Source organism: Budorcas taxicolor, chromosome 5 (assembly GCF_023091745.1).
Source record: "Budorcas taxicolor isolate Tak-1 chromosome 5, Takin1.1, whole genome shotgun sequence".
Classification (NCBI taxonomy): Eukaryota; Metazoa; Chordata; class Mammalia; order Artiodactyla; family Bovidae; genus Budorcas; species Budorcas taxicolor.
This window is the reverse complement of record NC_068914.1, coordinates 143923579-143940167: the sequence shown is the minus strand read 5'-3', so window position 1 is coordinate 143940167 and position 16589 is coordinate 143923579. Positions and strand designations below refer to the sequence as shown.

Below are 16589 nucleotides of genomic sequence, written 5' to 3'. Positions count from 1 at the left end.
TTTGTTGGCAAAGTAATGTCTCTGCTTTTTAATATGCTGTCTAGGTTGGTCATAGCTTTTCTTCCAAGGAGGAAGCATCTTTGAGTTTCATGGCTGCAGTAACCATCTGCAATGATTTTGGAGCCCAAGAAAATAAAGACTGTCACTGTTTCCATTGTTTCCCCATCTATTTGCCATGAAATAATGGGACTGGATGCCATAATCTTAGATTTTTGAGTGTTGAATTTTAAGCCAACTTTTTCACTCACTTTCATCAAGAGGCTCTTTTGCAATGAGAGGTGGAGTCTAAACTGAGAGGTTGCTAGTTTCCTTTTCAGCCAAATGTTAACAGAAGTTCCTTTCAATTCACATTTCCTGCTTTGCAACTACTGAGAAAAGATACCACCAAATCCCTTTTTTCAAACAGAAACATGGCAACAACAGAGATGTCTTTAAAAATCTTAGAGACAGACCCCACCTATAGAGCGAACATGGAGGAGTGGAGATCTGGTAAGGTAAAATTGATAAACTTTGACAAAACAAAACAGGAGTTGGGGAGGGGAGTTCTTATACTACTGATCACTGACAGCATAGTAGAAATTGTGCTTCAGAGGTATCAGTACTTCACAATTAACCTCCACAGAAGAAGAGATGTTTTGAGGGACTAGAGGTGGGTGAGAGGGCAGGTATGTAATTGTTACATTAGTTATTCTGCTACTGGATATGTTACTTAAATATTACTGCACAGTGAATTATGTTATAGGAGGTTAAGAGAAAAATGGTCTGTGGGTTTTGTTTTCAATTAGTCTTCTTATTTTCTCCAGGTTGCTGGCTACTTGCATTCTGGCAACTCACATTATGATGTTAAATAACAGATGATTATATCCCAGAGTGATGGCAAACAGAACAGTTTTGTAATGCATAAACTAATAAAAGTTACCCATACCTCCTATATAGCACAGGGAACTCTGCTCAATATTATGTGACAACCTAAGTGGGAAAAGAATTTGAAAAAGAATAAACACATGTATATGTTAAAAAAAAAAAAATTAACCATGACACCATGCTGTAGTCTGTTTGAAACTAGTAATAATATATTTGGAATCTGTTATTTGTTAGACACAGAGCCACAAAGACAAATTGTATTTAGACTCTGCCTGCAGGGCTTCATCACCTCAGGGACAGACAAATGAGTTACTACAATTTGATGTGATTTGTACTACAAGGTATTTAATAAAACCTAGGGAATTGGTGATGGCTTTACTTGTGAAGTGACTTTTGATCTGGGCTTTGAATGAGTCGTCACATTTTCTGGAAGAAATATGAGTAAAAGTCACAATTTTGTGTTCAAAAAAAAAAAAAACTAAACAAATATATATTTTCTTACCCTTGGGCACAAAACTGTCTTGAAAAATTTTCTTTTGGAATTAGGGTAAATGTGATTTTCAGTGATATCATTAAGTGTTTCAGATGATATCTATTGAGGCTTATTTATGTGTTCAAATGACTTTCCCTTTGTCTCTCCCTCTGGCTTTCTCCAGCTTTCCCAAGTGGTTCAGTAGGTAAAGAATCTGCCTACAATTCAGGAGATGCAGGTTTGATCACTGGGTGTAGGGCATGGCAACCCACCCCAGTATTCTTGCCTGGAGAATCGCATGGACAGTGGAGCCTGGCAGTCTATAGACCATGTGGTCACAAAGAGTCAGACATGACTGAAGTGACTGAGCATGCATGCACTGTCTTTCTCTTGCTTTACGTCTCTCTCTGTCTCATGGGCTCTGGTGTACTTCTGTGTTCTCTCTGTTTTTTTTCATTCTCTGGACTTTTGATTATAGCACATCTTCAGCTAAGCTTTATATCATCCTATTTAGAATACATTACCAAAGTAGTTTATATAATGTGTCTTACCAGAAATTTTCAGAAGTGATCATAAAAATGAAATGAGCATCTTTTAAACATAACCATTTTAGTTAAATTAAGAGATTTCCTGGCGGCTCAGATAGTATAGAGTCTGCCTGCATGTGGGAAACCTAAGTTTGATCCCTGGGTCAGGAAGATTCCCTGGAGAAGGAAATGGCAACCCACTCCAGTATTCCTGTCTGGAAAATCCCCTAGAAGAGGACACCAGTCTCTTCTGTTTATGAGAGTCTAAAGGCAAGAATACTGGAGTGGGTTGCCATGTCCTCCTCCAGGGGATCTTCTGGACCCAGCGATCAAACCCGTGTCTCTAATGTCTCCTGCATTGGCAGGTGGGTTCTTTACTACTAGTGCAACTTGGGAGCTGAGAATTAATTTCTTATTGTTCTCTAAAGAGACTTTCTTTGATAAAATCATGAATAATTATTGACTTTTAAAAAGTTACCTGCAAAAACTGAGACTATTGGTGTATAGATCCTTTGTAATTTAATTTCTATTTTTTAAAATTTTAATCTTTGGTAATTTAAAAGCAGATGTAGAGTTTGAAAGTAGGAATTGGACCTAAATCTATCCACCATCAAATTCTTTAGCATTTTTAGTTTATATTAAATTTGATGATGAAGAGAAAGAATATAGCTTATGCATGTTTGTTCTTCAGTCCAGTAGAAAGAATACTTTTTATAGCTTTTACTGAACTTCTATTTTCTGCTCAAAATTTGCATTTCCTTCTTTCTTCTTCCATTCTCCCCTCTCTCTGAACTTAACTTTTTATCTGGGGCAATAGGATATTGTAGTTCCTGAAACACAGGGCTCATGCTTAATGCTTAGTGAAAGCAAAAGTTCTTGCCAAATGTTGATGTTTTACTAGCTAAGCCACGTAGGTGAAACTACTTGAGCAGCGCAAAGGTGAAATCTATTTTCTTTTAAATTTAAACTGTCCCTGTAAGTTAAATAAGTTTTCTAGGACATGAAACTAAAAATTAAAACCAGTAGATCAGTAATTATGCTCCAATTAATATAAATAAATAAATTTAAAAAGCAAGCATCATTCAGTTCAGTTCAGTCACTCAGTCGTGTCCGACTCTTTGTGACCCCATGAATCGCAGCACGTCAGGCCTCCTTGTCCGTCACCAACTCCTGGAGTTGACCCAAACTCATGTGTATCGAGTCAGTGATGGCATCCAGCCATCTCATCGTCTGTCGTCCCCTTCTCCTCCTGCCCCCAATCCCTCCCAGCATCAGGGTCTTTTCCAATGAGTCAACTCTTTGTATGAGGTGGCCAATGTATTGGAGTTTCAGCCTCAGCATCAGTCCTTCCAATGAACACCCAGGACTGGTCTCCTTTAGGATGGACTGGTTGGATCTCATATATTAATGCATATATATGGAATCTAGAAAAATGGTACTGATGAATGCATTTACAGGGCAGGAATGGAGACCCAGGGGAAGGCGAGTACGACAAACTGAGAGAGTAGCATGGACATATATACACTACCATCTGCAAAACGGATAGCTAGTGGGAAGCAAATTGAATATTCAAATTAGCTTATCTAATACTCACATATTAGAGTTTAAAAAGGATCCATTTATCCACTTCCAGTTCTTCTCTGATAATGTAAAATTTAATCCAATCCAAAACAGAATTTCTTCTTTGTTTATCAGATTTTGTGTGAGTCTCTGTAAATGAAACAGAAGAAATGACTGAATATTGAATTTGTTTATCTGTTCCTGGCTTGCATTCTTTTGCTCATCCTCTGAAACTATCACCTCTTCTATGAGGCCTTTCCTGAGTCCCTGTTGGAGTTAATTAATCCTTATTTGTGATATTTCTATTTGTTCATTTATATATTAATATTTACAAATGTTTATGTCTATATTGTTGTATTCATTACATTATATTTATTTTGTTTTCATGTCTATTTAGTCTCTCAGATTGTGAACTTCTTGAAGTCAAAGTTGATATTTTCATCTGCATAGAACCCTTAAGGCTAAAGCACAAAGATCTTGATGTGGCTAGAAGTCAGTGCTAAGTTGTATTAAAGTATTTTAGTTAATTATTTACCAGTTCTTCCTTATCTTGAATAAGCAGCAGACTGGATTCTCTTGTGGAACAGTCAGCTAGACTGTCATTCCAAGGTTTGAAAGCTTCATGAAAATACAAGCATTTATCTCGGATTTGTTGCCAAGGCATTGAGCACATTAATGGAACTGATCTCTCTAAAGTAAGAAAGAAGGGGAATAATAAAGTAAGAAAGAGGAAGAAGAAATAAATATTATGTTTCTAACCTGTCCCCACCCCACTAACAGTAACGCATGCACTAGTCATCATAAATTCAGGAAAGACTTTGCTCATCGCTGTGAGGACAATTATGTATTTAGAATTTAATATAACTGTGAAGCTTTTGAGACCATTGTTCATTCTGCTACTAAGGTTTGAAAAATAGTGACCAGTTAAAACACTAACAGACAGAATAACTTGTTCAAGTGTTCAAGTCCACACAAGCAGTTGGTGATAGAGACAAAACTCTTTCTAGGATTCCTTAAATTTCTCACCTGTGCTCTTTCTACTACATGGACAACAATATCAAAATCATCTAAAAAATACACTTGAAACAATATAACTTGAAAGCAAATAATAATTCATAAGTTTATGGCAAATACCATGGAGAAAAATTATAAAAAATTTCTGATGCTAAATTATATATTTGAATATTCAGTTCAACTCAGTTACTCAGTCTTGTCTGACTCTGTGAACCCATGGATTGCAGCATGGGGGTTCCTTGTCCATCACCAACTCCCAGAGCTAGCTCAAACTCATGTCCATCAAGTCGGTGATGCCATCCAACCATCTCAACCTCTGTCATCCCCTTCTCCTTCTGCCTTCAATCTTTCTCAGCATCAGGGTCTTACTTTGGTCAGGGCTCTGTGATGACCTAGAGGGGTGGGATGGGAGGGTGGGAGGAGGCTCAAGAGGGAGGGGATATATGTATATTATAGCTGATTCATGCTGTTGTATAGCAGAAACCAGCACAACATTGTAAAACAACTATCCTTCAATTAGAAATAAATTTTTTAAAAAAGTCATTCTTTTGGTATACACTTCTAGTTTTGACAAATACATATAGTTGTGTAGCCACATCACAATCATTATAAAGAACAGTTCCACCTGCACCCACACCTTTGTAAACATTGCTTTCCTCTCTGTCCACCCTTTAATAAAAACTGATTTGTTATCTTTTCTTATACTCTTGCTTTAGAAGAATGTCGAGGGGGTCTGACTTTTTTCACTAAGCATCGTGCATTTGAAATTCATCCATATTGTACTGTGTTATCAATAGCGTAGTGTTAAGGAGAGAGATTATTTACAAGGACTCCTGCAATAGGAAGAATGCTCTAAAAAAGGTTCTCATTTTATAAATAGGTCAGGAAGTGGGTTGGACACTTGTGGGGGAAGAGAGCATGAAGTGTAAAGAGTAGATGATATCCTGAAGTTAGCACTTCCCACTTTGTGCCGGGGACACGAACTCATGGTCACACATGAGCTATGATGCATCTCACTTCTCTTTTTAGAGCTGGTTTACATTTTCAGGCAAGCCAGAGTTTGGGAATTTTGAGGGGAGACTGAGCCACACTAAAATTTAGCAAGCCAAAGAAAAACAAGAAATGAGCAATTGTGAATATAAAGTCAAGTTTTTCTTTTCTCCTAGTACCAAGTGGTATTTATTTATCTTTCTATCAGCTGAAGGATGTTTGAATTGTTGCCAGTTTTGGTGATGATGAATGAAAAGGTAAAGCGAAAGCCACTCAGTTGTGTCTAACTCTTTGTGACCCCATGGGCTACACTGTCCATTGAATTCTGCAGGCCAGAATACTGGAGTGGGTAGCCTTTCCCTTCTCCAGGGGATCTTTCCAAGCCAGGGATCGAATCCAGGTCTCCCACATTTACAGGTGGATTCTTTACCAGCTGAACCACGAGGGAAGCCTGATAATGAATAAAGTTAATATAAATATTCAAGTCTAGGTTTTTGTGTAAATGGAAGTTTTCATTCCTCTTGCATAGATACCAAGGGATTCTTACATTGCTAGGGCATATGGTAAGGATATGTTCACCACACCTAACTGCCAAGCTGTTTTCCAAAGTGGCTATACATTTATATTTCCAACAGTTCATGAGAATTCCATTTGTATCTTTTCTTCCCTGTCACTTAGTTTTGTTATTTTGTTTAACTTGCCACTTTGATGCACATATTGTGGCAGCTCACTGTATTTTCTGTTTCCCTAATGACTAGTTATATTGGTTTCTTGATTGGTGGCAGCCAGCAGGGAAGTCACAGGAGCTGCCTAGGGCTGCTAGAGTCAGCAGTCACTGGGGTGAAAGGAGGCCTTAGCTGCCAGAAGCCTGCTGGGAATCTGGTGTCACAGGACTCACTTGGGTCACTGGAGCTGGCAGGCACCTGGGAGAGGGGGGCCTTGGTTGGTGAGTCTGCAGGGAGTCACACAGGGCTGCAGGAGTCAGATGGCTAGGAAAAGCAGATCTGGGATGTGTAGTGAAGGCAGGTGCTGTCTTCCTCCCCTTTTCCCACGGGGAATGGGTCTCTCTCTGTGCTGGACTGCCCAGTCCTGAGGGAAGAGTTTCGGGGGCTTGGTCCCCAGGAGTTCACTAGGAGCCAAGTGTCACAGGAGCCCCACCTGGAGCTGCTGGAGTTGGCAGGTGCAGGGGGAAGACAGGAGCCTGGGCTCCTAGGAGCCCACAGGAAGCCCTGGGTGGAAGCTGTTGAAGGCTGCATTATCTGCCTGGAATTGCTAGAGTACACAGGAGCTGGGATGAGGCAGCGGGTGGGTGTACCTGGTGCTCTTTGGCTCTGGGGAAGGTATTTTAATGTGCAGATAATTTTCAAATTAATATTTCTACTGGGAGGAGAGTGGATGTGACTTCTTGAAACATTTTCACTTCTTTCTAATCTCTTTGCCTTTTTAACTTTTGCCTTATTTACTTTTCTTGCCTTATTGGCACTCATAGAAACCCTAGTAAAATGCTAAATTGGATTGGTAAGAACAGACATCCTTGCCTTGTTCCTGACTTTGGAGGAAGGCCTTCACTTTTTCACCATTAAGTATCATGTTAGCTGCACTATTTCTATGAAAGTGAAAGTTCAGTTCATAATTTGTTGGGCTTTGTTATTTTGGATGACTGTTACATTTTTCCATATTTTATGTCATACTTACCGACATGGTCATATCCATTTCTCTTCTCTTATTCTGTTAATATGATGAATTATAGTGATTAATTTTCTAATGCTCTTCTCAGAACTTCTATTTGTTATTTAAGGAGGTAAATCTGGATTGTTTATATGTTTCATTTTCATTCTGATTTCTACTCTTTTCATTTCTTACTCTCTTATTAGCTCTTCTTCCAATAACTGGAAGACTCTCCAGGGGAAAAAGCTTCAGTTTCTCTTCTTTCTAGTCGCTTTTGGGCTGTGCTCATCTCTCCTGGACATGGACCTTTTGTGAGAGAGTCTGGCAATAGGGGAGGTGAGGTACAGTGGACTTTACATGTTGATTCTGTGATAAATTTAAGTTTTTCTTTCTAATACCTCCATGAGATTGAGATTATGACATTTGTATTTACAGGTAAAGATCTCCAAAAGAAATGCCCAGCAATTGCCTCTCCTGTTACACCTGCCAGGCTTTGCTGCTGCATCCTGATTATCTTTATACTTGTAGCTCTAAATGTGGTGACACTTTCCACTCTTGTGGCAGGTGAGTTAGCTGTTCTCCAAACCGTACCATGTTCTTTGCACATTCACATTGTCAATAAATATTTATTGAGCTCCACTATGTGCCAGGGTGTGTGAAATGCTTGAGGTGTATCAGTGAACAAAACACTGCTATTCTATTAATAGCAGGAAGATGCAGATGTTATAATATAGGGTAACATATTGAGTTGAATGGAAGTGTCCAGGGCAAGCCTCCTTGAGAAAACGACTTTTCAGCAAACTTGAAGGAGATGAAGAAGCCATTGGATTTGTGGGGAAAGCATTCCAGATGGCAGGAACAAGTAGAATGAAAGGAGGAATCTCCTGGTAGGTTTGAGGAACAGCACGGAGGCTTCTACAGCTGAAGCAAGGTGAGAATGAGGAAGAGTAATGGGCTGGGGGTCAGGGAGCTCACAGCCTAATGAGTCAGGTAAAAACTGTGGCTTTTAATCTGAGTGCAGTAGGGGGTATCAGGAAGAGGGAAATTATAGGAGAGAAATGCCATGATCTGAATTCCATTGTAGAATAATATTTTGACTGCTACGTTGAGAATCATGTACTGTGTATATTTATTAACAAAATAGTTTTCGTAGAACATTCTATTCTAAGACAAATCCTCAATATAATAAAATCACTTGGGAAAAGCAACTGCCGCTAGTTTGTACTCAGCAAATGATCACAGATCTCAATATCCCATTTTCCCAGAAACCAAAAAGAAAAAACGACCTCAAAAGAGTTGTTGTTTTGGCAAGCAGTGAAGTGAAGTGCAATCACATTTCCAAGTATTGACTAACAGTTGGTGTTTTATAAATGACTAAGGCTGATAGCATTGTAAGAGGCATTAGAAATGCACTTGAGAATATGTTCCTGGAAGTAAAATGAGAGAAAATTATGTAATTGATGGTGCCAAAGTACATAAAAAGGAAAACTGTTCATTTGGAAAAACAGACAAATTTGGGCTTGGAAAACATTTCTAAGAGTCTGTCTACCTATAGAAAATAGGCCCTGTTCAGATTTTGAGAAGAGCAAAAGATTATTAGCCAAGGCCATGAAAGTACAAGTCTAGCTGTTCTTTGGCATGCTCTTCTTCAAACCCCTCATTTTGGAATTCAGTTATACTGTACCTACATATACATGTACACACATGTATATTTGCATATATTAATACATACATATGGAAAAAAAGACTGACCTCAGGATGGTAAGTGGAAAAATAGATAAAATGGAAGGGAAAATTTATTTGTTATGCTTCACTGTGTCTGTCCAACTTTTAGTGAGAAGCAGAGCGACAGACTTACAAGTTCTGCTTGCCGCCTGCCCAGAAGGGTGGATTGGATTTGGGAGTAAGTGTTTTTATTTTTCTGAAGACTCAAAAAATTGGACATTCAGTCAGACATCCTGTACTTCACTGGGAGCTGTTCTTGCTCAGTTTGAAATGGAGGAGGAGTTGGTAAGGAATATTTTTGGATCATGTTCTTTGTTAAATACTTAGCCCCTGAGAAGGATATAGGCTGCACAGGGTGACAGCTGAAAGAAGAGGAAGGCTCCCACTCCAGGCAGACTTACAGGCTTGGAGTGCATATTAGTGCCTGGCATTTCTTGGGTATGTTCTCTGCCTGGAACTCTGTGAGTCAATTTGGACACACTCTCTCATGTAATCCTCATAGTTAACCTTCAAATTAGATATATTCTTACCATTGTAAAAAAGAAGTATGGTGATCATGTAATTTATCATCAAAGTTGGGACATTTTGGGGAGTGAAAGTGACAATATTATGTTGGAACCACAGGCATAACCTGGGACTTTACCAGTCAAATTGAGATGTGTGATCACTTTAATGTAATTTAGGGTCAGAGACATTTGAGTGACTTAAGCTGAGAACTGGGGACTAGTCTTCTCCCTTCAATGTCTAAGCTTCTCAATCTTACCAGGCTGTCATCCAAAGAGAGAAGACTGGGGGGAAGAGGACTCAAGGGTAAAATGAAGGAGACATATGTTTTTGCTTTCTGTGTTTTATAATAGAACTTCCTGCAAAGATACAAAGGCCCTTTTGACCATTGGATTGGCCTTAGCAGAGAACCATCACATCATGCTTGGAAGTGGACAGACAACTCTGAATATGATGCCTTGTAAGTTTTTAGGCTGCCTTCTATTGTAGGAATATGTAGTTATGGGTGTGAGTTGTACTTATGGGAATGTAAATTTAATATCATGGAAGGTTTCAGGTGTAAGAAATAGAAATCCTTTGTATGTTCTTCTGTTTATTAGCAGTGCCTTTGGGAAAAGTTTACATATCATGTTTTCAATTGAAATCTTTAGCATGAGGATGACATTAGACATAGTTCTGCATTCACTCACTGACTTAAGCTGTGCTGAAATCCATATTTAGAATGTAGAGAGAACAGCTGAGGTACTCTAGGGTCCTATAGTCTTGGAAAGCCAGGGAAGAATTGGTATCTGCAGACCCTCAGTCCACTCTGCCAGCTGCTGTGTTTATTACTAAAAGGAAGGTTGTCAGGGACCCAGAGGGAATCCCTCCTGTGATAATTTACCCCTGGAAGAAACTTAGTAACACACCTTTGGTTCTGAACACTTCAGTGGAGAGATCTTCACTGTAACCATTACACTGGAACAGACAGAATGAAAAAGGGCAATTGCTTCCCTCAATCAAAGCCAAGCCTGTTTAAGAATTTACTAGTAAGTACATAATTTTATTTTCACACAGGTATAGAACAGGTCAGAAGAACAATGAAAATCATCTTCATTGAAAGCCAATGAAAATAATCAATAAATGATCAAAAATAAAATAATAGAGAAGAGTTTTATTTGAGCCAAGCTGAGGACTAGGCTGGAAGGCCACCTCCCAGATCACTCTGAGAAACTGCTTCAGAGAAACAGGGTTTCTAGCCCAGTTTTATATTTTGTCAGGAGAGAGAACATTAAACAAGTCAGGATCACATTCCTTCATGATTTCAAATGAAAAAAATTGACCAGCACATACAGAGCGGGTCAGTATGGCCTTGGCACCTGGGAAGGGAGTCTTATCACTGAAGGAGGACCAGCACTAGTGTCCCCAGAAGAGAGACATTTAATCTTTATTTTTAACATGGACATTTTTTTTACTTCTGGTCAATGTGCACTTTTCTTTAGTCGTTAAAGCAAAACTACAATATATGTTTGATAGGCCACAAACAGGGTATTATAGATGGCCTAAAATTCAAGTTAACTCATGTATAAGCCAGAATGACTTCCCTATATTTCAACATATGAAAATTTTTTAAAATCTCCACCATGGCAGCAGTTCACTTGGCCACAACAGCGAGCGCTAGATTACTAGTCAACAGCATAACTGGATTTGGGATGGGCGATGATCAGTTCAGTTCAGTCGCTCAGTCGTGTCCGACTCTTTGTGACCCCATGAATCGCAGCACATCAGGCCTCCCTGTCCATCACCAACTCCTGGAGTTCACTCAGACTCACGTCCATCGAGTCCATGATGTCATCCAGCCATCTCATCCTGGGTCGTCCCCTTCTCCTCCTGGCCCCAATCCCTCCCAGCACCAGAGTTTTTTCCAATGAGTCAACTCTTTGTGTGAGTTGGCCAAAGTACTGGAGCTTCAGGTTTAGCATCATTCCTTCCAAAGAAATCCCAGGGTTGATCTCCTTCAGAATGGACTGGTTGGCTCTCCCTGCAGTCCAAGGGACTCTCAAGAGTCCTCTCCAATACCACAGTTCAAAAGCATCAATTCTTCGGTGCTCAACCTTCTTCACAGTCCAACTCTCACATCCATACATGACCACAGGAAAAACCATAGCCTTGACTAGATGGACCTTAGTGGGCAAAGTAATGTCTCTGCTCTTGAATATACTGCCTAGGTTGGTCATAACTTTTCTTCCAAGGAGTAAGCGTCCTTTAATTTCTTCTGATATTCAAGTAGGGAGTTTGAGAATATAAAAGGAATTAAGTATAGAAACGATGTATATGTACTAAGAAGCCATATGAAGACAGATTTTCACATTTCTCTGGTTCACATTAAAAATACCTGGAGTGGGGGTGTGGAAGAATATGAGGAAGAAAGAATGCAGATGTCCAACCTATGCTTTTTAATATTTTTGTGTTTGGTTTTAGGTTTGTCATCAGAGGAACTGGGGAATATGCCTTCCTGAATAACTTTGGAATTACTGCTAGTATCAACGGAGCTATAGAGAGAAGATGGATTTGCAGCAAGACAAACAGTAATGTCTCCATACCCTTACATACTTCAAGGCCTTTTTAGGGAATTTCACACACCATTTCCAAGAGATGCATTATAGATTGCTATATACAGTTTCCACTGTATTGCCTCATCTGCCAAAAATTTATCATCAAACTTCATTTATAATATTTGCTAACAGTTAAGAAGTAAGCTATTCTTGAATGATACAGGGATTTGGAAGAGCATAATTCTAAGTGTCAGACTTTATTTTGGGGGGCTCCAAAATCACTGCAGACGGTGATTGCAGCCATGAAATTAAAAGACGCTTACTCCTTGGAAAGAAAGTTATGTCCAACCTAGATAGCATGTTAAAAAGCAGAGTTTGCCAACAAAGGTCCGTCTAGTTAAGGCTATGGTTTTTCCAGTGGTCATGTATAGATGTGAGAGTTGGACTGTGAAGAAAGCTGAACGCCAAAGAATTGATGCTTTTGAACTGTGGTGTTGGAGAAGACTCCTGAGAGTCCCTTGGACTGCAAGGAGATCCAACCAATCCATTCTAAAGGAGATCAGTCCTGGTGTTCATTGGAAGGACTGATACTAAAGCTGAAACTCCAATACTTTGGCCACCTCATGCGAAGAGTTGACTCATTGGAAAAGCCTCTGGTGCTGTGAGGAACTGGGGACAGGAAGAGAAGGGGACGACAGAGGATGAGATGGCTGGATGGCATCACCGACTCTATGGACATGAGTCTGAGTGAACTCCGGGAGTTGGTGATGGACAGCAAGATCTAGCATACTGTGATTCATGGGGTCGCAAAGAGTTGGACACAACAGAGCAACTGAAGTGAACTGAACTGAACTGAATTCTAAGTGTTAAATATTGTATATGCTAAGTTACTTCAGTTGTGTCTGACTCTTTGTGACCCTATGGGCAGTAGCCCATCAGGCTCTTCTGTCCATGGGATTCTCCAGGCAAGAACTCTAGAGTAGGTTTCCATGTCCTCCTCCAGGGGTTGAATAGTATGAGTTGATACAAATATTTGAACCTCATAACTGTGAATGGATAGAGAAGCCTGACATGCTGCTGTCCATGCGGTCACAAAAATTTGGACATGACTTAGTGACTGAACAACAAAATATGAATGAATTCCTCTTTTGTTAGACAGATAGCACTTTTCTTTGCACAAATGGGACCATAAAAATGACTATGATAGCTGAAGCCATGCAAAATGATAATGAGAAATTTATAACTGACCATGTTCAAAAGCAGAGACATTACTTTGCCAACAAAGGTCCGTCTAGTCAAGGCTATGGTTTTTCCTGTGGTCATGTATGGATGTGAGAGTTGGACTGTGAAGAAAGCTGAGCACCGAAAAATTGATAGTTTTGAACTGTGGGGTTGGAGAAGACTCTTGAGAGTCCCTTGGACTGCAAGGAGATGCAACCAGTCCATTCTGAAGGAGATCAGCCCTGGGATTTCTTTGGAAGGAATGATGCTAAAGCTGAAACTCCAGTACTTTGGCCACCTCATGTGAAGAGTTGACTCATTGGAAATGGCTCTGATGCTGGGAGGGATTGGGGCCAGGAGGAGAAGGGGACGACAGGATGAGATGGCTGGGTGGCATCACTGACTTGATGGACGTGAGTCTGAGTGAACTCCGGAAGTTGGTGATGGACAGGGAGGCCTGGCGTGCTGCAATTCATGGTGTCGCAAAGAGTCGGACATGACTGAGCGACTGAAATGAGCTGCTGCTGCTGCTAAGTCGCTTCAGTCATGTCCGACTCTGTGCGACCCCATAGACAGCAGCCCACTAGGCTCCTCTGTCCCTGGGATTCTCCAGGCAAGAATACTGGAGTGGGTTGCCATTTCATTCAAAATTCTCTTATTATCAGTTACAAATATATAGGGAAAATTTCAAAAGCACTGAGACTAAGGACTCCCTGGTGGTCCAGTGGCTAAGACTCCATGTTCCCAATTCAAGGGGTCTGGGTTTGACCCCTGGTCAAGGAACTAGCTCCCACATGCCACAACTAGAAGATCCCATGTGCTGCAACTAAAGATCCCCACATACTGTACAACAAAGTGAATTAGCTGTACAGCAAATGGAATCTTTAGTTGCGGCACGTGGGATTATACTCCAATGGTGGGGGGGGGGGCAGAACTTTACCACAAAAAGCACAAAAAATTAAAAAAATATCACAGAAATTGGCAAAAAAAAAAAAAAAAAAAAAGATTCCACATGTTGCAAGGAAAATTGAAGATCCCACATGCCATGACTAACATGTGATGCAGCCAAATAAATTTTTTAAAAATTACCAAGACTGGAACACATGTATACCTGTGGCAGATTCATGTTGATGTATGGTAAAACCAATACAATATTGTAAAGTAATTAACCTCCAATTAAAATAAATAAATTTATATTAAAAAATTGCCAAGACTAACATTTCTTTTATATTTTGTATTTTAAAACAGTAGTATTAGAAACACTGAAAAAAAAAAAAAGCTTTTTACACTTATTCTCAGTGTTCATGTTTTTACATGTTTTACAGTGTGCTAAATAAATGTATATAAATATCAATTTTTTATTTTTTACTAGATTTAAAACATCCTGCTTTTATCCCACTTAAATCACGAATAGTTAAATACTTCTACTAATGAAGGCTGTGATACCCAAATCTCAGAACTGTTACATATTATTGAGTTTTACGAAACAAAATGTTTTAAATTTTACAGCATTAGCTACACTGTACTGATGAGTCCCAAAAAGGATGAAATAGCAATTTATAATGCATTCTCTCTTTCTGTGTTATTGGGTTGGCCAAAAAGTTTGTTCCAGTTTTTCCGTAAGATTTTATGGAATGGAAAAACCAGAATGAACTTTTTGGCCAATCCAATACTTCCATTTCTCCCATCTCACTTGTATATTTCTCGGTTTCTTCTTTTGTAAAATTTTTGATTTACAACTATACTCTAATAAAAATTGTTAATTTCAGGTATACAGCAGAGTGAATTAGCTATGCATGTATACGTGTGCACTCTTTTATAGACTATTTCCCCTATAGGAATTCACACAGTATAGGGTAATGTTCCCTGTGCAATATAGTGCATCCTTACCAATCATCTCTTTTGTAGAGAGTTGTGTGTATATGTCAGTCTCAATCTCCCAATTTATCCCTTTCCACTCCTTTACCACCAGGTAACCCTAAGTTTTATTTCTACACTTGTGGCTCTATTTCTGTTTTGTAGATCAGTTCATTTGTGCCGTTTTTAAGATACCATATATAGGCAATATCATATGATGTTTGTCTTATCAGTTTCTTCTTGTTGTGCAGTCACCCAGTGATGTCTGACTTTTTGTGACCCCATGGACTGCAGAACTGGAGAAGAAAATGGTAACACACTACATTATTCTTGCCTGGAGAATCCCATGGACAGAGGAGCCTGATGGGGTTGCAAAGAGTCAGGCACGACTGTAATGACTTGGTTTCGTGTGGCAGGGACTGCAGAACACGAGGCTTTGTAATTCTATGCAGTTTTTGACAATATTTAGTTTTGTATCTATTTTTATATATTGTATACTTATATTTTTATACATACTTGAGATTATGTCTTTGTTTTATTTTTTTCTTGTCTTACAATCATTTTGCCTTAGGTTTTCTTAGATGCCTAGACTATATCTAGCTCAGTTCTATATTCTCAGAGACTAGTACAATGCCTCAAATACTGAATATTGTCTAAACATATCTGTGAATGTATAATGCCTTCCACTCTATGAGATTCTGCCCTATTTTCTTGGTTTCTGCTACTTTTTTTTTTTTTTTTAATAAAGAAAGCTAAATTTCCACAGAAATCTGGAAGATAAAATAAATCAATGAATAGATTTTGTATTGATAAACTTGATGTGATTAGCTTATAAATGATATTTCAGTCAAATTGTGACCCTAAATGACTTAGTATTCTTTTACAAACTAGTTTTCAAACCATGTATCTAAAGCGTGCATTCCATTTTTTAGCTATGAACTGTATAAATTATATAGCCACTCAAAGCAGAGTTTCTTCACATGAAAAATAAATACAATTACTAGTTTCACAGGATAGGCTCCTCTCTAGTTGCAGTATGGGGGCTACTCTCTAGTTGTGGTGTGTGGGCTTCTCATTGCAGTGGCTTCTCTTGTTGCAGAAAGTGGGCTCTAGGGCACCAGGGCTCAATAATTTTGGTGCACAGGCTTTGTTGCCCCAAGGCACATGGAATCCTCTCAGACCAGGGATCAGACCTGTGTCCCCTGTCTTGGCAGGCAGATTCTTAACCACTGGGCCACAAGGGAAGTCCAATAAATAGTTTTCTTCTATCACTGCTCTATGGAAATAAAATTGAAAAGAACAGCAATTATTCTGGAACATCTAAGAGATGACAAGTCCACTGTCGCTTTCCTATTGGCACTAGCAGAAAGTCAAGGAAGAGAATGAATCAGTTTCTAACACATCAGTGGAAATCACTACTGATTGAATTAATCATTCAAATGTCATGTAGGAACAAGCTTGTAAAATTCCACAGAAACACATCTATATGATTTGAGACTTACCCATTCTTCCTCTTTAAATTTATTTTGATTCATTCTTTATCTTATAACCAGAGGGATTGTTCCAATGCAAAGTGTGATCTGGTCACTCCTTTGAATAAAATATTTTAATGACTTCTCCTTACTCTCACTATACTACGCAAACTCCTAATAG

The 16589-nt window shown here is 39.1% G+C and overlaps 1 protein-coding gene across 4 annotated transcripts; it reads left to right on the top strand.

Moving 5' to 3' along the window:
* Nucleotides 1-374: 374 nt before the first annotated feature.
* On the top strand, nt 375-15633 carry LOC128047950 (C-type lectin domain family 2 member E-like). 4 transcript variants are annotated; one of them, XM_052640385.1, is made up of 6 exons: nt 375-489; nt 7531-7659; nt 8930-9105; nt 9678-9784; nt 11785-11891; nt 15188-15633. In XM_052640385.1, exons 1-6 carry the CDS (start codon nt 411-413, stop codon nt 15196-15198), a joined length of 609 nt encoding a protein of 202 aa, XP_052496345.1. In that variant the 5' UTR covers nt 375-410; the 3' UTR covers nt 15199-15633. The 4 variants fall into 4 exon arrangements, with proteins under 4 accessions (XP_052496345.1, XP_052496344.1, XP_052496347.1 ...); XM_052640386.1 differs by lacking the exon at nt 375-489 and adding an exon at nt 2132-2228; XM_052640384.1 differs by lacking the exon at nt 15188-15633 and having other exon boundaries at nt 11785-11932.
* The last annotated feature ends 956 nt before the right edge of the window (nt 15634-16589 follow it).

What these genes read in the sequence shown, in the direction of transcription:
- LOC128047950 (XM_052640384.1), top strand. Translation starts at nt 411, where the DNA reads ATGGCAACAACAGAGATGTCTTTAAAAATCTTAGAGACAGACCCCACC. An exon ending in ACTTTCCACTCTTGTGGCAG is followed by an intron (nt 7,660 to 8,929) that starts GTGAGTTAGCTG and finishes TCCAACTTTTAG; the next exon opens with TGAGAAGCAGAGCGACAGAC. An exon ending in AACTCTGAATATGATGCCTT is followed by an intron (nt 9,785 to 11,784) that starts GTAAGTTTTTAG and finishes GTTTGGTTTTAG; the next exon opens with GTTTGTCATCAGAGGAACTG.